The 21,814-nt window shown below is 45.0% G+C and overlaps 5 protein-coding genes across 5 annotated transcripts; 2 read left to right on the top strand and 3 right to left on the bottom strand.

Annotated features, from left to right (window-relative positions):
- Positions 1 to 1,118: 1,118 nt before the first annotated feature.
- Positions 1,119 to 3,367, bottom strand: LOC109738488 (uncharacterized). Its single transcript, XM_020297581.4, has 2 exons — positions 2,810 to 3,367; positions 1,119 to 1,154 (listed from the first exon to the last, which is right to left on the bottom strand). The coding sequence occupies exons 1-2, from the start codon at positions 3,365 to 3,367 to the stop codon at positions 1,119 to 1,121; spliced, it is 594 nt and encodes a 197-aa protein (XP_020153170.4).
- Positions 3,368 to 3,690: 323 nt separating this feature from the next.
- LOC109738489 (uncharacterized) lies at positions 3,691 to 5,405 on the top strand. Its single transcript, XM_020297582.1, has 3 exons — positions 3,691 to 4,291; positions 4,397 to 4,620; positions 5,373 to 5,405. The coding sequence occupies exons 1-3, from the start codon at positions 3,691 to 3,693 to the stop codon at positions 5,403 to 5,405; spliced, it is 858 nt and encodes a 285-aa protein (XP_020153171.1).
- Positions 5,406 to 6,808: 1,403 nt separating this feature from the next.
- LOC109738490 (uncharacterized) lies at positions 6,809 to 7,396 on the top strand. The gene has a single exon (XM_020297583.1). It carries the CDS (start codon positions 6,809 to 6,811, stop codon positions 7,394 to 7,396), a length of 588 nt encoding a protein of 195 aa, XP_020153172.1.
- Positions 7,397 to 9,863: 2,467 nt separating this feature from the next.
- On the bottom strand, positions 9,864 to 11,840 carry LOC109738485 (PR5-like receptor kinase). Its single transcript, XM_073495836.1, has one exon. It carries the CDS (start codon positions 11,838 to 11,840, stop codon positions 9,864 to 9,866), a length of 1,977 nt encoding a protein of 658 aa, XP_073351937.1.
- Positions 11,841 to 16,555: 4,715 nt separating this feature from the next.
- On the bottom strand, positions 16,556 to 18,213 carry LOC109738491 (G-type lectin S-receptor-like serine/threonine-protein kinase SD2-5). Its single transcript, XM_040402030.3, has 2 exons — positions 16,976 to 18,213; positions 16,556 to 16,867 (listed from the first exon to the last, which is right to left on the bottom strand). Exons 1-2 carry the CDS (start codon positions 18,122 to 18,124, stop codon positions 16,688 to 16,690), a joined length of 1,329 nt encoding a protein of 442 aa, XP_040257964.2. The 5' UTR covers positions 18,125 to 18,213; the 3' UTR covers positions 16,556 to 16,687.
- Between the last annotated feature and the right edge of the window lie 3,601 nt (positions 18,214 to 21,814).

Below are 21,814 nucleotides of genomic sequence, written 5' to 3'. Positions count from 1 at the left end.
CCAACTGTATGCAAAAGAGAGAAAACCGTGCCACGTCCACTGGCCACCGTGATGACATAATTACAAAGAACATTTCTAAATTTGATATGAATATTATCCTAGGTGAACTTCAAAGTGTTTATTAGCAAGATTTTATGTATACATATATACATTGGTACTCCCTCCATTCCTAAATATAAGTCTTTGTAGAGATTTCAATATGAACTACATACAGATGTATATAGACATAGTTTAGAGTGTAGATTCACTCATTTTGCTCCGTATATAGTCCATATTGGAATATCTGAAAAGACCTATATTTAGGAACGGAGGGAGTAACTATTTTGACGTTTATATTAAAGGCCTCCAGGTTGTAGCTTCGCCTTGGGCCCCGAAATCTCAGGACTGACCCTGATCAACCTATGTACGTAGGTGCTGTGAAAATGCCACCAAAATATTCGACCCGACAACTTCTTTCACTTTGATTGCTCGTAAAGAGTGCTGAAGCACACGATGAGCATCTTGAGTCACCCATGCAATATAGTTTGGTTCTGTTAGGAGTTATGATCAGGTCATCGTAATATTTCATTTAGTCCTAATCTCCTCCCGTGTACAACATGTATGCAACTAACAGATACATGTATGTGATATGTCACAGACCGGATTTTGCTCCTTGATTTTTTCTTTATTTCTTTGGAATTTATTTCCATTTGGTTTTATTCAATAGTTTATCTTCTCAAAATGTTTGCAATCTTCTCAGGTTTATCTTCTGGAGCTCTTCCCTATTGTATGGAGGGCTGCACCGGCGTGTCATCTCCGGTGGGCTGGAGTCGTCGCCTATCAAGACTATGCGGTCTCCATATAAATTATGATAAAAATCAGACATTTTATCATTGCATTACCATAACTTAGTTGATGTTCGTGTTACTCAGACGTGTGATCCCACAATACCAAATTGGGAATAGTGTGTGGGTCCATGTAATGTTGCTACATATGTTGGCAGACAGACATTTACTATTCAAAAGTACAAGTGTTCCAAATATCACAAACTGTATTCAAATGATATTATTATTTGTTGAACCATTTAATTACATTAGCAAATCAAACCAAACAGTCATCCAAATGCATCGTGCAACACTTCATCTCCGAAATTCATCCACCAGCAATGGTTGTGCCTAGAAGTATAAGAAGTCAATTAATGTTAGTGTTGAGGAAAAGGCAAACGGGTAAGTCAAAGGCAGCAGTAAGCCGGTTACATAGTCGAAGGCAATTATAACTTTAACGAGATAACTCACTCTTGTCACTTAATATTTATAAGTGTTATATAATCCAGACTTGATATTAGCAATAGATACCAAAACCACATTTGTTCTACAATACAAGGAATATCATGAAAGGAGTAGCTACTAGTATATCTCAAAGCGAAGTTGATAAGAAAAATAAATAGATGGCCTAATTTTTTCTTATGTACATTCATGCATTGCCATGCCAAGCAGACAAAACTAAAACATGGCAAAACTAATTAATTCTAGTAAAAGCACTAATCTTGGCTATTCCGTTTCAAATATTCTTTTTGTTGGTTGTTGGTCTGTAAGATAGCTAACTGCTCATGCCGAATGATATATTCGATTCGATTTATTTCGGTGCCCTCCAAATGTTCTACTAGTTACCATTTACAACTATATTGATTGAACAAAGGTTTCTGAGATGGAGTTAAGATCATTAATATTAAAATACGGGATAAAAGAATATAACCATATTTGAGGATCCAAACAAGCCAACTGAGTTAGTCACTAGAAATTTCATTTGATATCTAAGAATAGTGAAGGCAAGTATGTCTGGGTTTATTGCCCCCCTCATATTTTTGTCAACCTTTGAACATATATTGGACTAGTATAAAAATATACTGATATACCACAAAAAATATGTTTCAGATTCGTATTCAAAAGAAATTTCTAATCATATTAGTTTTGCTTCATATAATTTGTATTTTACATGTCAAATTTATGGCCAAAATTTGACCAAAATACGAGTAGAAGGATAAAGTATATCGAATGATAGTATATTAAAAATATCTATACAGGTCCTTATAGCTGGCAAAGGTACAAGTTGTAACTAAGTTTAACTTGTTATTGAACATTTATGAGCCAGAATAGAAGTATATGAGGAATCATGTCCATATTAAAACACAAACTAGATTATACTCCTAGAATATAAGGACTAATTAAGGATGAGCAATCTCACCTGGCGCACAGAAGCTCTTGAAAGGATGATAGTTTATGTGATAAGCTCCTTCATAAAGCTTATTGAATTGCATTGACTTGAGTTTAACCATGTAGACACTACCATGCATATATAAAAATATCACGTTAGAATCCTCATCGTACCCCAGGAGTCGCCCTCTATTTCTCTTAACATGAGGAGAGATCCCAAGAATGTTATGCATGTCCACGATCTTCCAGAACAACCACATGGGAACACCTTCACAATTGACCTTCATCTGCCACATTTGAATGCTATATTTAGATAATTGAGCAAGGCCAACACCGCCATCCTCTGCCTTGACGATCTGATCTCTGCATCGTTCATCCAAACCGGGAGGCCCCTCAATCATAGATAGGCTCTGCTGGTTCAAATTAAACTGAAGTATGATGTCCCTCATGGACACCCAATAAAGGACATTACCAATAAGGGTCCCATGAATATAAGCACAATCACCCACATATGGTTTTGTTGCTGAGATGAGTTTACCCCATGTGCCAGTGTCTGAGGAGTAAACACATGCGGTAGGTGAATGATTATCACGTACGTACTTGGACATCAAGGCTACCTTGAAGGGGCTGGAGTGACAACTGCCATGCACATGGTCATGGGCGTCGTCGGCGCAGAATACCGCCCCGTTGACTGGATAAAATTTCTTGAACTCAGGCGGAACGGGCAAGCGGCGCTGGTCGCCTGTGATGGGGTCGCACACAATGATGTCTTGCCGCGGGGGCAGGGTGTTGTAGACGAGGACATGGCCATGGCGACAATCAAGCACAACGTTGCTGTGGTGGTTGCAACGTTCCAAGTCGAAGCGCTTGGGAGGTATGCGGTCGGGAGGATCCAAGATTGACGACCTGAACACGACCCTGTCGCCGCGGCTCAGGAAGGCACCGAGGACGGGCGGCCCATCTTTCCGATGGAGGGTGCGGAAACGGCAGAGGAACTGAGGATCCGTGGTGAGGCGTCGCCAATGCTGGCAGACGGCGGAGGCGCGGTAGAGCGAGGACGGCAGAGGCGGGAGGAGCAGGAGGATCTCACCGAGGAGATCATCATTGTCCAGCGGGGAGGCCGGCCAGCTTCGGTCGACGCAGGGGGTCAAGTCGGCGCCGTCGCTCTCGGTCATGGCGGCGGGACGTAGATTGGGTATCGAAGAAGCAACGGCATGGACGACTAGGTAGATATAATGTATCGGCCGTACGAGGATTGGCCTCCGACAGGCCAAGGAAACAAAGCAAAGGATGGAAGGGTTCCAACTACAAAAGAATTCCGTGGTGCCCACGTAAAATCAGATTTGTCTGTCACTTATTTGGGGATGGAAGGGTTTACGAGGCTGCTTCAAAGGATGCACGCACGCGCACGACCTGGGAAATAATTCGCTGTTGCTTTGCTTTTGTCTTTTACTTCCCTGTCTTCTCTGTCGTCTCGAACTCTCGATCCCCAATCGAGATGAGCGACGAAATTACCATCACCAGTAGCGCGCCGGCCGCGCCTGCCTCCCCGCTGGACAACGATGATCTCCTGGAGGATATCCTTCTCCGTCTCCCACCGCAGCGGTCCTCTCTCCGGCGCGTCTCCGCAGTTTGCAAGCGCTGGCGAGGCCTCGTCGCCGACCCCAGGTTCCTCCGCCGCCGCTTGGAGCCGCCCCTCCTTGGCGCCCTCGTGTGCAGCGACAAGGAGATTGTGTTCACCCCCATCCTAGACCCCACGGAGGGCACCCCTTTGGAGCGTTTTGACCTTGGACACTGCAGCAAGCGCCGTCATTACCGTGTGCTCGACTGCCGTCACGGCCGTGTCCTCGTCAAAGACAGGCGGCGGACAGAGCTTGTTGTGTGCGAACCCATTACAGGTGAGCAACACCGCGTGCCGATTCCGGCAGAATTCCAGTGGACCCATGGCCACCTCGACGGGGTGGTGCTTTGTGCCGCCACAGCGCCTGACCGCATGCACGGTAGCTGCCAGTCCAGCTCATACAAGGTGGCACTGATGTCCATGATTCCATGTACAAAACTGACAACATTCATTGCATGCGTTTACTCCTCAGAGACTGGTATATGGGGTAGTTACGTCTCTACATCGGCTCCACGTGCGAGTTTTTATACTCATAATCATGGGACCCTAACTGGTAGTGCCATTTACTTGTTGCCCATGAAAGATGACATACTTCAATTTGATTTGGATAGAGGGACGCTTGCCATGATCGAGGGGCCTGGTCTTAATGAACCCCACAAACATCGGATCATCAAAGCAGAGGATGGTCATGTTGGTCTTTTCGTGTTAACTGAATATAGCATTCAAATGTGGCACATGAAGGTCAATTATCAAGGTGTTACCACTTGGTTGTTGCGCAATGCTGCAATTCTTGGGATCTCTCCTCAGGTTAAGATAAATAAGACGCGATTGATTGGGTATGATGAGGATACTGAAGCAATAGTTCTACATATGCGCGGGGGAGTCTATATGGTTCAACTTAAGTCAATGCAATGCAAGAAACTTGATGGAGTCACCAATTATGCAAGCTGTCGCTATTATCCTTCTAAGAGTTTCCGTCCTCCAGGTGATTGTTCATCCTTAGGCCTTATATTATATGTGTATGATCTGGTTACATCTTACACTTGATTGCCCAAATATTAACGTTATGCTACTATACTATTTAATAACAACTTAAATCTAATTATATACAAACAGACATATAGTGGTACTATTTAGTAACTATCATCCAGTATAGATGTCTTCACTCTTCCAAGATACCATATCAAATGACAAATCGGTAACTCAATTGGCATGTTTGTTACCTCAAAGCTAGTTATATTTTCTATCTAGTACTTTTATCTTATTTTGATCTAGTTATTAATCTTAGGTCAATATCAACACCTCTGTTGCACCAACACTATGTAACATTTAGATGGAAATGAGATATTTTGCTCAAGTGATATTTCTAAGCTCAACTATGTTACCAACTACTATTGTCTTCTCTTATCCATTTCTCTTTTCGTCGGCATTCTCATTAATTAAATTTTATGCTTCTAGGCATAGGCATTGCTGCTGGATGTGATGGAGCTAAAGCGCGGCACGGTGCATTGGGATGAATGTTTCATTTTTTGATTTAATAATGTGCTGAAATCGTTCAGCAAGTAAGAATATCACTTGAATATAGTTTGTGAGAATTAAACTGTTTTAGTTTTTCACAAGCATGTTCATCACCATAGATCGATTGTGATCATGATCTACCCATGCTCTTTTTTTTGATGCCTTGAGATTAATGGGAAAAATACAGGGCCGAAGGAAGTAACCCAGAATATACCAGATAAGGGAAATATAAGTGTTGCAATTTTTCAAAAAGAAATAATTGGCATGTAATCTTGTCGATCCAAACGAAATTTTAACATTTCAGTTTTGGTTCCAGTCTACAAATAATTTGATGCTTTCATGAACGACAAAATTAGCATGGTAGAAATTTGTTTGATGGTGAGAAGACTTCTTGCTGCTGTTGTCCAGTTATTTGTTATGGTTCATATAAGCCAGAGGACTCATCATTCTTCGTTGGAAGAGAATGCGACCCACATGGCTCCGAGTCCCCTGCCGGTATGGACTCCCACACGGGGTCGAGTCGCCTGCTGCACGCCACCTGCCTCGCTGCACCTGCCATTAATCAGGGAATTAATCTGGCCACCGGCGCTTCCTACCACCCCTCTCTTCCCCTATATACCCCCTAACCCGGTGTCGGTGCCACCCCAGAGGTTCTGTCATACGAAACTAGCCTCGAAAGCATTTGCAAGCCATCAACCTCATCTTCTAGTATCTCTACTACCTCACTCACTGTCACGCAATCATCAAGTTCACCATATTCGTATCGACGTTCGTTCTTCCTACTGCCATCTCTATTATCAGAAGGGTACCCTTATCGGAATCCCAAAACCTTTTTATTTTCTAAACTACAAAGGAGTGGTAATTTTACAAGCCAAACTGGTGGCTCTACGTGTGGCAAAGTTAATAAACACATACTGTATATACCTGCTGTACATACAGGTGTATATAAAGTTGAGTAAACAGTAAGCACACGTGATGGTGATGCTCCTAACTTCTTTGGAAAAGAGTCCAGGTGTGAATTAATTCCCCAAAGGAAAAGATTGAACACGAAACCGAAACCACCATGGGAGTAGAAGTTAACCACGTTGCTTCAGTACACCTAGGATTAGGAATAGTATTAGGATTTCTAGTCCTAGTCTGTCTTCGTAGCCCCTCGTGGACGTGTATAAAAGCACCTCAGGGTGCTGCTTGTATCACAACCGGCCAAAGCAATACAAAAAGAAACAACAGGCTCGACACGAGCCCGTGGCCATCAAATCGCGTTCGTTCCGACCAGTTTATTTGCGCCGTAAGAGTTCCACCGAGAAGAGTCGATCCTGTGAATCGGTTAGAGCAGCTAGCGAGGTTCACCTACGTGGAGGCTGCTAGCTAGCTTTGCACGTACGCCGTTTCAGCTCGCCGTGCTCCGTCGGCCTGCCGCGGGCTCTCCGTGACAAAGAGGGTGCCGATTGAAACGACTAGCCACCGCGGCAGCTCGATGGCGCTCGAAGACGAGGATCTGCTCCGGGAGATCCTCCTCCGTCTCTCGCCGCTGCCGTCCTCCCTCCCTCGCGCCTGCGCAGTCTGCAAGCGGTGGCAGAGCCTCGTCACCGACCCCGGATTCCTCTCCAGCTTCGTCGACCACCACCGAAAGGAGGGGCCGCCCATCCTCGGTTTCTCTGTAAAAGACTACCCGGAGCATTACGAGGTGGTCGTGTTCCACCCAATCCTGGACCCTCCAGACAGCGTCCCTCTGAGCATCGACTTCGGACACTGCACCATGCTCGGATGCAGCCACGGTCGCGTCCTTATCGTAGACCGTGAAAGCTTGGAGCTCGTCGTGTGCGCCCCCATCACCGGCGAGCAGCAGCGCGTGCCCATCCCGACGGAGTTCGACAGGGGCTGTTTCATGGGTACGGTGATGTGCGCTGCCGGCGACCCTGGCCACGTGCACGGCGCCTGTCATTCGGGCCCCTTTAAGGTGGTCTTGGTGTCCGCCTATGATGAGGAAAAGATCGCCTGTGTTTACTTCTCGGAGACTGGTGCATGGGGCAATCTCATCTCGACGGTTGGCCTTTTCCAGTGACGACGTCCCGTTGTCCTGGGTTGCTTGTTGGCAGGACCCTTTACTGGCTGTCCACGGGTGATACCATAATCGAGTTTGATTTGGAAGAGCAAAGTCTAGCTGTGATGAGTGTGCCTCCTGGTACAGAGGAAGTCCGCGAGCGTCAGATCATCCTGGCTGAGGATGGCGCTATTGGCTTTGCAATCTTGTCTTACCCGCATTTTCAAATGTGGCAGAGAAACATGAACTGTCGTGGTGTTGGCACATGGGTGCCGTGGAAAACCATTCAAATGCACACCATTCTTGGCCTCCCTCCCCAGCTTGAGTTACCTATAATGAAAACTATATTGTGCTATAGTGAGGATACCAATACAATTTTTTTGTCTGTGGATGAGAATGTATACATGGTTCAACTCAAGTCGATGCAATCCAAGAGACTTTATACAACCGAGGACGTCTATGGCTTATATCTTTTCAAGAGTTTTTATCCATCAGGTGATTGCTCATCCTTTTTTATATCATAAGTATAATATGTTCACTATCAACATGAACATGGTAAGCAAGTCCTGGTAAGAAAACTTAATTATCATCCCTTTGCTAGATGGAAGAACTTAATAGTGTTATCATCTAAGCCGCCTTTTGTCTTCAAGGATACCACATCAAACAATAAATTTATAACTCACTTGGCATGTTTGAAACCTCAAAGCTAGTTATATTCTTTATCCATTCTTTTATCTCGGTATCCTAACTCCATAAAACAATTACGTCAGATACATACTTTTTGGAATATTAGTGATTTTGTCATTTGTTCATGGCCCCTTCTGCAGGTGACTAGTACTGTAACACATGGAAATAAATAGAATTTCTTGTCTCGGGCTTCATCAATTTAAGATGTAATACTCGAGATCACTTTTACTGTAAGACTGTGCTCTTTTTGGCATAATTTTGTAAGTTAACATGACAAGGGATGAATTTATATGAGAAAAATTCTAGGCCATCAACGTTCTTCTTCTTATACCTAGTAAATTCACCATTATGAGGTAGCTAATTATACAGATTTCACGAGTGCTCCTTACATTTCACAACCTATGTGGTTCTGTTTATATATTGCCGGTGTTAAAAATTGAGTTATACCTTCGAGCGATGAGACGACAACAAGGCACGATATTTGTTAACGAGGTTTACCGAGATCGGGTACATCCCTGAGGCAATGACTACATGCGCTTCTCCCAAAGATGCCGCAACACCGGCCTCCCGGGCAACGACACATGCCGGCAGCTCCCCTGCGTACCTATTGCTATCAAGTTATCATGGGCTATAACTTGTGGTGCACCCTCATTATATAGGAGGCCTAAGATGCAATTTGTCCGACTCCAACATGAATTGTACCTGTCCACATCAATTACAACTCCATGTCCATGTAATCCCACACGTACAAATATTCGACACAAATATAACAAAGGAGGTGGGGATGTAGTCATCGAGACTTCCGCGTTGTGGTAGGAGGAGGACTGAGGCCGGAACATGCCTGCTGCTTGCTGCGAGTGCCGCCCTCCAGCGTACTCTGTTGGCGCATCGCTCTTCAGGGAAGGAAGCCGCCTCCGCATGGAGAGGGGGTCAGGGGCCACCGCGTCGGAGAGCGAGATTTGCGGAACACAAACGTAGGATGGCGGCAACTGGATCGTGCGAGAGAATCACGGGAATGAGATGGCCGGCTTAGTCAGATTGATGGCTAGATGGTATCCATGTAGGTTTTGTGCAAAGAGGAGAGCCAAAAATTTAGAAGAGAGGACCTTCTAGGATGGTTTGTGCAAAATGCCGCCACATGCCGGCACAACTCAATAAGTCCAAAATAACACACACGAGACATCTAGCCGGGCCCAAGGCACGGTCCGAAGGCCCTGCGGCGAGTGAGCAGATCATGTAATATAAGCACAATCCAACTGGGAGAACTTATACTAAAAGAGCTTGTGGTTCCTAACTGATCCGTGTTAGTTAGTCCAGATATTTTCTTTCGTTCTGTCCATTTTCTCTGCTTTGTTGGGGCCTAGGAGCATTTTTGAAACATGCTCTAATTCCAAATGCAATGACTAGTAAAGTCCCTGCCTTCATCGATCTAAAAACAGACTTGCATTACATTGATAAACTCAACATTCTAGTGAACAAATTCACTTCAGCTGTTTCTAGCATTTTAGAACATGCTGTTAATTCCTAACACAATGACTAGAAACAGAACTCCTACATTAGTTGATCTACAAACAGACCTGCATTACATAGAGAAACCGAACATTCCAATGAATAAATTCAGTCCAGCTGCTGTACAACTACAAGTATTTTGCAGGTAAAATTAACTCGACACAAGGGGCGTCAGATTGTAGTAATATGACAAGTTACACAAGTATACAATGAACATATCATTTGCTTTACATAAGAAAATCTCCTGTACTGCTCATAATCTAATTGCCTGTCTTGTCAGGATTGTCCCATTTCACCTGGGGCCTGATAGATGTGAGGCTACAGGTGGAGCCGAGGAGTTCACATTTCCAGCAATGCCAAAATTCGCTTGGTGTGTTGCAACAAAGTTGTGATCTATACTGCTCTCTGCATCCATGGTACCTTCCAAGACCTTCACTACCTCGGACATTTTAGGCCTTCTTTTGCAATCGATCTGCAAGCACCACATTGCTAGCTTCATCATCTGGATTACATCCTGCTCGTGTGCTTGCATGTCATTACTGTTCTTGTCAATCAAATCTACCAAGTGACCGTTCTTCACCTTTTCTTCCAATAGAGTAATAAGATGGATGCTCTCTTCGGACCGGCAAGTGTCAAGGTTCTTTCTTCCACTGACGATTTCCATGACCACCACGCCGAAACTATAGACATCGGCCTTCTCCGTGATATGTGATGTCAACCATTCAGGGGCTAAATATCCAGGTGTGCCTCTCATTCTAGTAACCACTTGGCTCATGTCCCTATCTATGAGCTTGCACAAACCAAAATCAGAAATTTTAGCATTGAAGTCGTCATCTATGAGAATATTTTGTGGTTTGACATCCAAATGAGCAATTCTCTGCATGCACTCCTCATGAAGATAAGCGAGACCCTTAGCTATGTTAGTAATAATCTTGCATCGTACCTTCCATTCTAGTGGAGGAGCAGTATTGTCATGTCTACAGTAGATCCACTTGTCCAATGATCCTTTTGGCATATACTCATAAACCAAGAGCTTATGGGATTTCTCAGCGCAGAAACCAAACAGCCTCACCAGATTGATATGATGAATGCTGCCGATTGTCTGAACCTCTGCCAAGAATTCGCTCTTTCCCTGTCCAGCTCGATCCAAACGTTTTACCGCAATCCTTTCCTCACCTAGCCGTCCCTTGTAAACAGACCCAAATCCTCCTTCCCCAAGCTTGTCTTTGAATTGCTCGGTTGCCACATCTAACTGTTGAAACGTGAACCTCATCGGTGTTCCTTGCAGCTTACCGAACTCTGCCTCCTCTTCCTCCATCTCATGGCATCGTCGTGTCAGTCTTCGATGTACGACGAAAAGGATGAATGCGGTAGTTAAAATGAAACTGACTACAGACCCTGTAATTGCAATTGAAACAACTGTGTCTACTTTTTTGGATGAGGGTCCTGTGCTTGATGGCCCAATAGCAGTTGAATTAGGAGGACTTGGAGCCGGCGAAGATGCTAGATTGATCGGGGGGCAGAAGACTACCTGGTAGTTGACTCCTGTCGGGCAACTGAAGTCGGTTTCTTTGGGAGCATGGTTGGAGAAGCTTAATGCTTGCGGGCACATCCGCACAAAGAAGGCCGAGTATTTGGTGGGTTCACAGTGGGATCCGGTGCAGCAGTGCACCTGATTGTTAAACACTTGACATGAGCTGCTGCAGCCTCCCGGCGCCTTGAGCTTGCTTGGACACTGCGACGTGATGTCGGCCACGCAGCGTGGCCCCTTGCTGCACCCTAGTCCTTGCCCCTTGTCCGGCACTGGCAGGAACTCCATGGGTACGTTGAAGCCGTTGCGGAGTGAGATATCGAAGAAAGTGTTGCTGCCATGCTGGTTGAGCGCAAAATCAGCAGTTGTGAAGGGCGGCTCACCACGGTTCTTGCAGGCGAGCAGGCCGCCGCAGTCACCTGTCTGGCACGACCCGTTGCCTTTGCTGTCGAATGAGCAGCCTGTTCGTGCCCAGATGTCCCCGCTACTGATGTCATCAGCCATGTTGAGGGTCCATGTCTTCCCTTGGTCCAGCCGCATGCCGCCGCCGCCCACTGGCCAGTTGTCATCGTCCAGTAGCATAGCCGCCGGCCACACGGTGTAGGAACATCGGTTGGTGATGTTGAACGTGACGGCGGTGGTAGTGCTTACGACTGGCAGGAGGAGGCGGAAGAGGAGGAGGCGAGTTACTACAGAGGTAGCCGTGGCTGCCATTTGTGTTGTGCGGTTTGCTCGCATTGCTAGTTGAACCTGACCTGAATAAATTCCCTTTATTGTGTGTGATAGCTTCTTTCTTGAGGAATAAATTACTAATAGGACCTAGCTTGGAGGAAATGGTCGATAAAACTGGATCAGTGTGTAGTTCTCTAAAGATTTGCGAGCGTGCTGGAAATGTTCAACGGTCATCTGCCGTCCTCCACTATATATCAAGCCGGCTACCACTGGGCATATAACTTACTTGTACTGCTAGCTAGAGGACATAGCCTTTGTTAATTCCTGATTTGCTGTACGTTTTTGATGCGACAGTCAGATCGCCGGCAGCTGCAGGCCTGGATATCTTGAGTGGTCAACTTACTATGGGGTGCAAAATGTCTCTTGAGCTATGTATGCCAAGCCTTCTAAAGTGAAGGTATTAAGATTTGGAGTTGAGGGCACCAAAAAAACTTAAGAACAAGGAAAACCATGTACGTACGTCATGGCCACAAGTCATTTTTTGTTGTTGTTTGCATATAAGATTTGATCAAAGCCAAACTTTATGAAGTTTGACTGGCTTTGTAGGAAAATATATCAACATTCGAGAAAAAGGGTTTCCCCCCGCTTTATATTATAAAGCAAACCACCAAGCATCCAACGCATCGGTACCAAGTACAATCAAGTCATAGAGTCATGCTGGGGGCACAGCAGACAAGCCCCAAATAAAGCTAAGAAAGAAACTAATCCGGCTCGGGAGGAGGTGGGGGTGGCGGTGGAGGAGGAGCAAAAGTTGCCGCCAAGGCATGAAGACCCGCCATGATGTTGTCGATGACGCCTCCGTCGCTCCGCTTGCTAAGCGGTCTCCAGAGCTGTAAGAAGCCACACATTTTGTAGATCACGTCAGTCACACGAGACGGAATAACTCGTTCGATGACTAGCTTATTGCGGGTACACCAAAGGGACCAGGCAAGTACCTAGTGCGACCCAAATATATCAACATTCACACTATGAAATCAATATTATTAGATGCATGATGAAATTAATTTTCATAACATATAACTTTAGTGTTGTAGATGCTGATATTTTTCTCTACAAGGTTAGTCAAGTATTTACAGGCTCCACTGGAAATTGTTCATGCGCATTTGATATGTACATGCACAAGTATGGTTATTTGGGAGGGCAAATCCTTTGCAGAGCGTAGAGAGCCTGCCATTTAAAGTTCATCGATGCTGTAATCACTTGCCCGGTCATGCCAGATGCCTGTGCTGGTGCAAAACCTATTGTGAGATATAACAAGCACGGGCTGCATGTCCAAGAGCGATTTTTTTTCCTTTTTGTTTCTTTTCCAATATTTTTTTTCGGTTTTCATATCTTTTTCGTTTCTCTTGTTCTTTTCCTTTTCTCTTCTTCTTCTTTTTCTGTTTCTTTTCAAACAAATACATAAGTATTTTTTGAAAATAAGCAAACAATTATAGAATTGAGCAAACAATTTTAAAAATTATTTGAAAAGGCATGAACACTTCTTAAATTATATGAATATTTTTTTAAATATGTGATCACTTCTTTTAGATAAACATTTTTAATAATATGTGCACATTTTTTAAAACACATTTTTCTCAATATATAAATATTTATAAAAATACATGAAATTTTTTTTAAATGCGTTGAATTCCTATTTTAATTACATGAACATTTTTCTAAAGTACGGAACATTTTTTAAAATACATGAACTCTTTTTAAAAAATACTTGACCATTTTTTTAAAAGTTACGAATATATTTTAAAACTACATGCCCCTCTGCAAGATTTTTATAGAGTTGCATGCGCGAGATTATGGGCGGCAGTTGGTGCCATGCTGACCTCCCGGATATGTTTGCGGAGGTTCTTACCTTTCCTAGTGCAGCGCGTCCCTCCCTCTGAGTTTTGGTTGGGTTGCTGGTGTGGACATTATGGAATGTCCGTAATGAATTGGTGATTGAGCAGATCATTCCACATCATGTGACTGACGTCATTTACAAACTGTGTGGCTTTCTACAGTTTTGAAGGCCGCTTAGCAAGCACCAAGACCGTCTCTCCATCGACCGGATGATCACCGACCTCCGCGCCTCCGCATCCAGACTTGCTCCACCGCTTCAGCCGCCGCTCCCTCTTCCCCCTCCGGAGTCGGATTAGCTTTTGTTGCTTGATTTTGGGGATTGTTGTGCTGCTCCCCAGCAAGACCTTTGTTTCTTGTACTTGTGTGTTGGTTGTGTCTGATCCGGTCAACGGAACCTTGCTACCTTTACTTTGTTCTGTGGTCATTGCTTTATATAATATAAAGCGGGGAAACCCTTTTTCGTCAAAATACCTGCATACCTTTCTGAAATTGTCTCAGGTTACTCTCACACCAAAGGACTTGCAAACTGTAAGAAATCCTCTGGAAATTACGGTGTTGTAAGAAGAGTTCGCGGCTGAGCTGTGTGTCGATCGTCTTAAGGGCCACAGGAACGGCAGGTACCTCCTGCACACCTTCCAACTACTACTTTGCAGGTCTGTTCCTTCCATTCATCCATTGTTTCTTGTAGCTCCAGACAGAGCACACGGCTTGGCAAGCTCAAAAAGTCTTAAATCTTTGGACTGAAAATGCACCAAAATCCTCAAACGGCCACTGAAAAAACAAATAATTTGCCCAACCAACTGCCAACATTGTTAGTTACCTGTAGTGGTGAAAAGGAGCAGCAAAATCCCATATTCGTAGCATTTTATACTTTTTTTCTTGTGATGATTCACGATAGGTTTCAGCCGTATTTTCCGCTTCTGAGGAAATAGAGCAATATTGTCAGCTGAGGTTTTTTTTTCTATCTCATTAGTGTTGGACAAATTAACCTAACCAGTTCTTGTCTCTGAAAAATTATTGTCATCATATGTCTACAAGACGCTCTGCTGTTCCAGAATCCGGATAACATGCTGTCTCTGGCCTTGTGAAGCTCTGCACAAGCATGTCCCGTAGTTCCTCATGCATGCTTGTGCAGAGCCATGTCCCGTAGTTCCTCATGCATGCTTGTCCCGTAGTTCCTCATGCATGCTTGTGCAGAGCCATGTCCCGTAGTTCCTCATGCATGCTTGTGCAGAGCTTCACAAGGCCATATGGCAGGAGGTTGGTGTTGCAAATTTAATCCCTAGCTTGAACCATATGACAGTTAATAATACTAGGGATCTGTAAAATATATTGCCATGTCAACACATCAAAACATTGCAGTTGGAACCTGATTCAGAGACCAGAACAAGCTGCGCCGCTGCTACCGCCTCAAGGAATAGTGAAGCAATCCAGCCAAGAAGGCGTCTTCAACTGGCCCAATAACATGGCCCATGTTGACGCGTAAGTCTGAACGTTCGTGGCCTGGATCGACTAGAGAGAAAAAATCAACAGGGCCCATCCGTCCCCTTCCTCTGTCGCCCGTCACACTTCCCGGCGGTGGCGATTTTGCCCAGCTCCCCAGTCCTAATGGCAGGCTACAGCCGCTACTACTGCTGCTATTGTTGACCCCCTCCGCCGCCCCCGCCGCATCGGGGAAAGCTGAACCTTCCTCCTTTTACTTTCTTCTGAATGTTCGCTACGGTAGCAGAAATGAGCTGCCAAGTATGCATGATGATGTCATGTACAATGCGTGGTTTCTAATGAATCTGTATCAGTTAGTCCCAAAATCATGTACAGTAACAGAGATGAGCTGCCAAGTAACAGGGAGCATTACATGACTTCAAAAAGTGTTTGTAGTTTCTAACTGATGCGTGTTATAGTAGTTAGTCCCAAAAATTTCTTTCATTATGTCCATTTCTCCGCTGTTTTGGAGCCTAGGAGCATTTTGGAACATGCCGCTGATTTCAAATACATGCCGCTGAATTTCTAACAACAGAGCCGCATAACATGGAGAAACTGAACATTCTAATGAACAAATTCAGTCCAGCCGCTGTAGAACAACAAGGTTTGCAATGTTGAACTATTTTTCAGATAAAGTTGGGCCTCAGATTGTAATAATTTGAGAAGATACAACAGACATGTCATTTGCTTTGCATCAGAAAATCTCATGTCCTGCTCATAATCTAATTGCCTACCTTCTATGTCAGGATTGTCTCATTTTACCTTGGGCCTTATACACGGTGTGAGGCCAGAGGTGGAACTGATGAGCTCCCCTGGAGATCGACAAACAGCTTTCCGAGGAATTCAGCTAATCCATTGCACCATGGAGTCACACGAGTGCTATGCAGCAACTTCCGACTGGTTTTATGAATATTCAAATTCTCGCGAAATTGGCCATACAGCCTGGTAAATAGGGGGCATTCTCATGGTCATAGTAGCAGAGATCGATGAGCAGCAAAGTGCAGGAATGACTTCCATGTACAAACTTGAGACACTGTCAGCTATCCAAACTTGAGACACTTTATTAGTATCAAAATTTTAATTGACTTATAAATCAACTGCCTTATACGATACATATTACTAAGCACATCACAACCTGATATGAAATGAAAAGACACTGGAGATTGCGAGAACTTAAAAGCACGTGATTTTGACTAGTTGGTACTTCCAAATATTGTTGGAGCTTAGGAGCATTTTGGAGCATGCTGTTAGTTTTAACTACAATGACTAGAAAAATACGTGCATTAGTTGATCTGAAAACAGACTTGCATTACATGAAAAAATTGAACATTCTAATGACTAAATTCAGTCCAGCTGCTGTATAACAAGAAGGTTTGCAATATTGAAATACATTGCAGGTAAAATTAAGTCAAGACAAGGGGCTTCAGATTATAATAATTTGAGATGATACAAACAGACTTGTCATTTGCTTTACATAATAAAATCTCATGTCCTGCTTGTAATCTAATTGTCTATCTTGTCAACATTTTGTCATTTCACCTGGGACCTGATACATGTGAAGCTAGAGGTGGAACCGATGAGACCACATTTCCAGCAGCGCCGAAATACACTTGACTTGTTGCAACGAAGTTATGATCAATGTTGCTCTCCGCATTCATGGCACCTTCCAAGACCTTGACTACCTCGGACATTTTAGGCCTTCTTTTGCAATCAATCTGCAAACACCACATTGCGAGCTTCATCATCTCAATTCCATCCTGCTTGTGTGCTAGCATATCGTTACTCTTATTGTCAATCAATTCTACCAACCGATTAGTCTTCACCTTTTCCTCCAATTGGGTGATGAGATGGATGCTCTCTTCGGATCGAGAATTGTCGAGGTTCTTTCTTCCGCTGATGACTTCCATGACCACAACACCAAAGCTATAGACATCGGCCTTTTCCGTGATCTGTGATGTCAACCATTCGGGAGCTAAATATCCAGGTGTGCCCCTCATTCTGGTAAACACTTGGCTCATATCCCTGTCAATGAGCTTGCATAGTCCAAAATCAGAAAGTTTAGCATTGAAGTTATCATCTAAGAGGATGTTTTGTGGTTTGACATCCAAATGGGCAATCTTTTTTATGCACTCCTCATGAAGATAAGCGAGACCCTTTGCTATGTGAGTGATAATCTTGTACCGCGTGCTCCAATTCAGGGGAGGTGAATCATTGTCATGTCGATGATAGATCCATCTATCCAGGGATCCTTTTGGCATGTACTCATATACCAAGAGCCTATGCGATTTCTCTGCACAGAAACCAATCAATCTCACCAGATTAATATGATGAATGCTGCCAATTGTCTGAACCTCTGCAGAAAATTCCGTTTTGCCCTGACCCGCTCGATCCAAACGTTTTACTGCAATCCTTTCATCACCAAATTGACCCTTGAAAACAGACCCAAATCCTCCTTCCCCGAGCTTGTCTGCGAATTGCTCGGTTGCTGCTTTTAGCTGCTGAAATGTGAACCTCATTGGTGTTCCTTGTAGCTCCCCAAACTCTTCCTCCATCTCCATCTCATATTGTCGTTGTGTTCTTCGTTTACGTATAAAATTGGTGCCGAGGAACAATATGCTAAGCAAAATGAAGCCAACTACAGGAGCTAAAATTGCAACAACTCTTCTTACAGAGGAGGATTTCACTTTCATGCTTGTTGTCCCAATAGGTGCAGGCAGAGCACTCGGGGCCGTAGGTATTACCTTGGGCGGGGGTGCAGGCTGAGCACTTGGGGTCGTAGGTGTTACCTTGGCCGGGGGTGCAGGCAAGGGCCTAGCAGCTGTACCAGGCGATATTGGGCGATAGCTCGTGGCACGACCGATAACGGTTCGATTGATCGTGGTACCACCGGCAATGGAGCCATGGAATGTACTCGCCGTGATGGTAGCAATAGGGAAGAGGAGAAGGAGGAGAGGCCGGAGGTGGAGAGCCATTTGTTCCTTCGTGTTATGATTTGTGATTCCACCCGTTAACTTGAATAAGAGTCTCAACGCAAACTTGGGATAGGGCTCCTGTGGCTGTGACAAACTTACACCTAACAGGCTGGAAGAGTGGTAGGGGATAGCAGACAGGGACAGGATCTGTCTGTTGAATCATTCAACGGTCAGCATAAAACAGCCTAACATTCTTGCAGACTTGTTTGCTTGTTGGTCCCTTTCAAATTATATCTGTACGTCTCCAAGAATAAAAACAGGAATTACATATTTATAATGCGTTGTTTGATTTATTTTTTTGGCTGTAGGAAATAGACAAACACGATTTTTTTGTTTTTTTTTGCGTGCATAGGTGTTATCATATAAAACATGCATGCTTTTTGACAAAATATCATCTTGGGAGAGTAGACATTTTTTCCCTTGTATATCTCAGGGCCCTTTTTTTTTGTTGCTGCTTGTTAATGTATCTCAACTCTTTAGTTACGGAGAATGAGGCAACTCTTTGGGTTGGCGGCATGCTGATTGCTGAAGCTGACAGCAGTTGACAGCGGCCTGGAAGCAGCTCGAGGCCTTGTTGATTGGAGTAGCTATGATATGCCGTCAACCATATGGAGCCAAGTCTCACTCACCATAACTCCTTGATTGCGTCCAGATGAGGGTCCGCATGAGACACAAACCCTAACTTTTTTGGTGGAGGAGGAGGAGGAACAGCATTACCACAACACTTCTTGTTTCTCCAAGTTCCAATTACGCACTTCACGTGTTTTAATTCGTGCCGTTACTCATACATGTGTATGTGTGTTCACAAAAAAAAAATCGAAATGTTTTGCACTCTGGAAAATTGAATTTCGAAAACAAGCTCCCTGTAGCCCGAGCTCCGGTGGCATTTTTCAGGCTGAAGGCTCGCTGTCTCGGTTCCCTGGTCGGCATGGAAAGAGCGTACGTACTCCACACACCTCTTGATTTCAATGCTTATCTGTAAGTACTTCTGGGGAACAACAACTCGACCTTGTGCAGTCATATTCATCCACAGACTTGTAAAGTCAACATTTGCTGTAGGTCTTTGCTGTAGAGTGTAGGCCAGAGCACCATTTCGTGCTAATTACTTTTTGTGTGAAAGGCATAAATCAAAATCACATCACATCAGTTGTGTCGAATATTGTGTATAAGGTAAGTTATAATTAGACTTTGAGTCATCCTGCATGTAGACGGGGTATGAAATCATTCTTGCAGACTTGTTTGCTTGTTAGTCCCTTTGGAATTATATATGTGCGTCTTCAAGAAAAGGAAAGAAGGGATGACCTCTGCATAGTGCTTTTGTTTGATGGCAAACACGATAAAAATTATGATCAGATCTTGCATAGGTGTTATCATATAAAACATGTTTTTTGACAAAATATCATCTTGGAAGAGTAGACATTTTTTCCCTTGGGCTAGTGCGGCCTGGCACTCGTGACAACCTCAGATTCGGCGCGGTACCTGCTCGAGGGCTTGATGCCAAAATGAGTTGCTTGTGATCCGGATATTTATATGTTCAGCAGATTTTTGCTGGTGACCGAGCTCCAGGGAGGACAGTATATTAAAAAAAATCGAAAAGCATATTAAGAAGTTAAAAAAAATCCGGAAACATATATGTGTTCCGCACAAACATGTAAAATTTCGTTTTTAAATGTTGTGATTTGTAGGCTGTAAAAAAAAAACCCAACCCAACAACAAAATTAAAGGGCCTGTTTAAAAATACGAATTTGTCTTTTTTCTGTACGCCACGTGCGAAAGTATAATGCTGTGAAATCTTGCACATCCTTAGTATACATGTGTATGTGTCTTCCCGTCAACACCGTACGCAGTGGCGGAGCTTGGCCCAGAAATCTGGGCGGGCCGGCTGTAGGAAATTGCTCTAAGGGTTGTGTTTCATTGGCCAAAAATATGTATATACTGCAGGAACATCGCATGGGCTGGGCGGGCCACGGCCAATTCGGCCTTGCCGTAGCTCCGCCACTGACCGTGGGCACCTCGTCGTCGACAGAAACACACATACACATTCATACTAAGGATGTGCAAGATTTCACATCATTACCTATGCCAATATAATAGCACAGATATGTAGGGGAGACTGCAGCGTGTGCCGACGCGTAAGTGACCGATGTACGGTATTATGACGGTGTTATAGGAAGAAGCAGCAACAGGTTTTTTTAGGGGTAAAAGCCTGATTTCATGGGCAAAATCCACAGAATGTGGGATGGAAACTACATCATGCGCCTGGGAGACCACACATGATGCCCTGGAGCTAAAGTAAGGAAAAAATTAGCTAAACTATGTGCTTCAAAATTAGAAGCATGACCTTCAAAAGTAAAGATACAAGTAAATGGTGCAGCTCGCGCTTTGATCTCGTTAACGATGGCTCCAGATCTGTCATGCTTTCTCTGATTAATATCTCCAATAACCTGTTTATTAGGTTTATTAGGGTCCGGTATAATTAGGATTAACTGGACATATATAACCAGTATAATTAGGGTTAATTGGACATATGCCACTACAACTTTCATGAGTTGGAAAAACGCCATTACAATTCTGCACATTGGAAAAATGCCATTACAACTCTTCCATTCTTCTCTATATGCCATTATGTTAAATTTGAGACACCAATACCCTTGGCCTTGTCTTTCTGCTTTCACCCTCCTCTCATCTTCTCTTCTAACAAACTAACAACCGTGCCATTAGCAGCGTCCAGCGAAGTGGAGCTTGCCGTCGCCATGCAGCCGCCGCCGTTGCCACCGGTAGCAGTGTATCCCTTGCCCCTTCTTCCGCGTCCCAACCCACGCCTCCAGCCTCTTCACTGATCTCGTCGTCGCCACCGGCCACAATGGCCGCCATGGGCTCGAGCTCGGCGAGATCCTGTTTGCCCCGCCCGCGTGCTCCCTAGTCGCGCCACATGGCGCGCTGCACGCCGCGTGCGCCCGCTCCCGCGCAGGCCCAGCCCAATGTCCGTCCGGTGAGCTCCGGCGTCGTCTGCACATGCAGAAGGAGCAGGATTCGGCCATGTCTGGCGCACACATAAGGTGGAGCTCTAGCCTCTTCAACGTCGCCGTATCCAAGAGCTCCGAGGATCCCGAGCACACGCGCACAATGGCCGTAGGCGTCCTCTCCATGGCTCCGCATGCTCTGCAGCGGCCTCGACATTTTGTCAAGCACCCTGCATGCGCTCACCTGTGTGAACCAGCTGAGCCACGGCGGGCTGGCTCTGACGAGTGCGGCCCTTGGAGCCTTGGAGTTGGAGGCACGATGCCGGCGAGGTGCAGAGCGAGGGTGGCGGGGCATGGAGCTCCACCACGTCCCACGGCTGCGGCTGGACGTAGTACATCCTCAGAGAGGGCGACTGGTCCGTGTAGAGCATCACCGGGTCGAGCGGTCGGAACATGTCGTTGCTCTCCGGCGGCCCGAACATGCTGGACCTCGTGCTCGTGTCGCCGTCATTCACGCCAGCGCCCATGCACGCCTGCCCAACGGAGTGACGCGGTGCTGGGCCATGGCCAGTGCTGCTTGCTCCTAGGTGTCCTTCTACGCTGCTCAAAGAACTACGCCGGGCGCCTCCGACACTAGCGACGGCGCCCGCTACTCCCGTGATGGCTTCCCTAGAAGCTGATGCGATGGCACGTGGAGACGGCTGCAGTAGTTGCACAACCCATCCAG

The sequence above is a fragment of the Aegilops tauschii genome, chromosome 3, assembly GCF_002575655.3.
Source record: "Aegilops tauschii subsp. strangulata cultivar AL8/78 chromosome 3, Aet v6.0, whole genome shotgun sequence".
In the NCBI taxonomy this organism is placed as follows: domain Eukaryota; kingdom Viridiplantae; phylum Streptophyta; class Magnoliopsida; order Poales; family Poaceae; genus Aegilops; species Aegilops tauschii.
The sequence above is the reverse complement of the archived record's forward strand: the minus strand, read 5'-3'. Positions and strand labels throughout refer to the sequence as shown.

Excerpts from the sequence above, each read along its gene's own strand:
- LOC109738488 (XM_020297581.4), bottom strand. The coding sequence starts at position 3,367 with ATGACCGAGAGCGACGGCGCCGACTTGACCCCCTGCGTCGACCGAAGC. Across the intron at positions 1,155-2,809 it reads GTCACTCCAGCCCCTTCAAG|GCACAACCATTGCTGGTGGA; the intron begins GTAGCCTTGATG and ends TTATACTTCTAG.
- LOC109738489 (XM_020297582.1), top strand. The coding sequence starts at position 3,691 with ATGAGCGACGAAATTACCATCACCAGTAGCGCGCCGGCCGCGCCTGCC. Across the intron at positions 4,292-4,396 it reads CGTTTACTCCTCAGAGACTG|ATGACATACTTCAATTTGAT; the intron begins GTATATGGGGTA and ends TGCCCATGAAAG. Across the intron at positions 4,621-5,372 it reads TTCTTGGGATCTCTCCTCAG|CAAGTAAGAATATCACTTGA; the intron begins GTTAAGATAAAT and ends GAAATCGTTCAG.
- LOC109738490 (XM_020297583.1), top strand. The coding sequence starts at position 6,809 with ATGGCGCTCGAAGACGAGGATCTGCTCCGGGAGATCCTCCTCCGTCTC.
- LOC109738485 (XM_073495836.1), bottom strand. The coding sequence starts at position 11,840 with ATGCGAGCAAACCGCACAACACAAATGGCAGCCACGGCTACCTCTGTA.
- LOC109738491 (XM_040402030.3), bottom strand. The coding sequence starts at position 18,124 with ATGGCTCTCCACCTCCGGCCTCTCCTCCTTCTCCTCTTCCCTATTGCT. Across the intron at positions 16,868-16,975 it reads TCACCCAATTGGAGGAAAAG|ATTGATTGCAAAAGAAGGCC; the intron begins GTGAAGACTAAT and ends TGGTGTTTGCAG.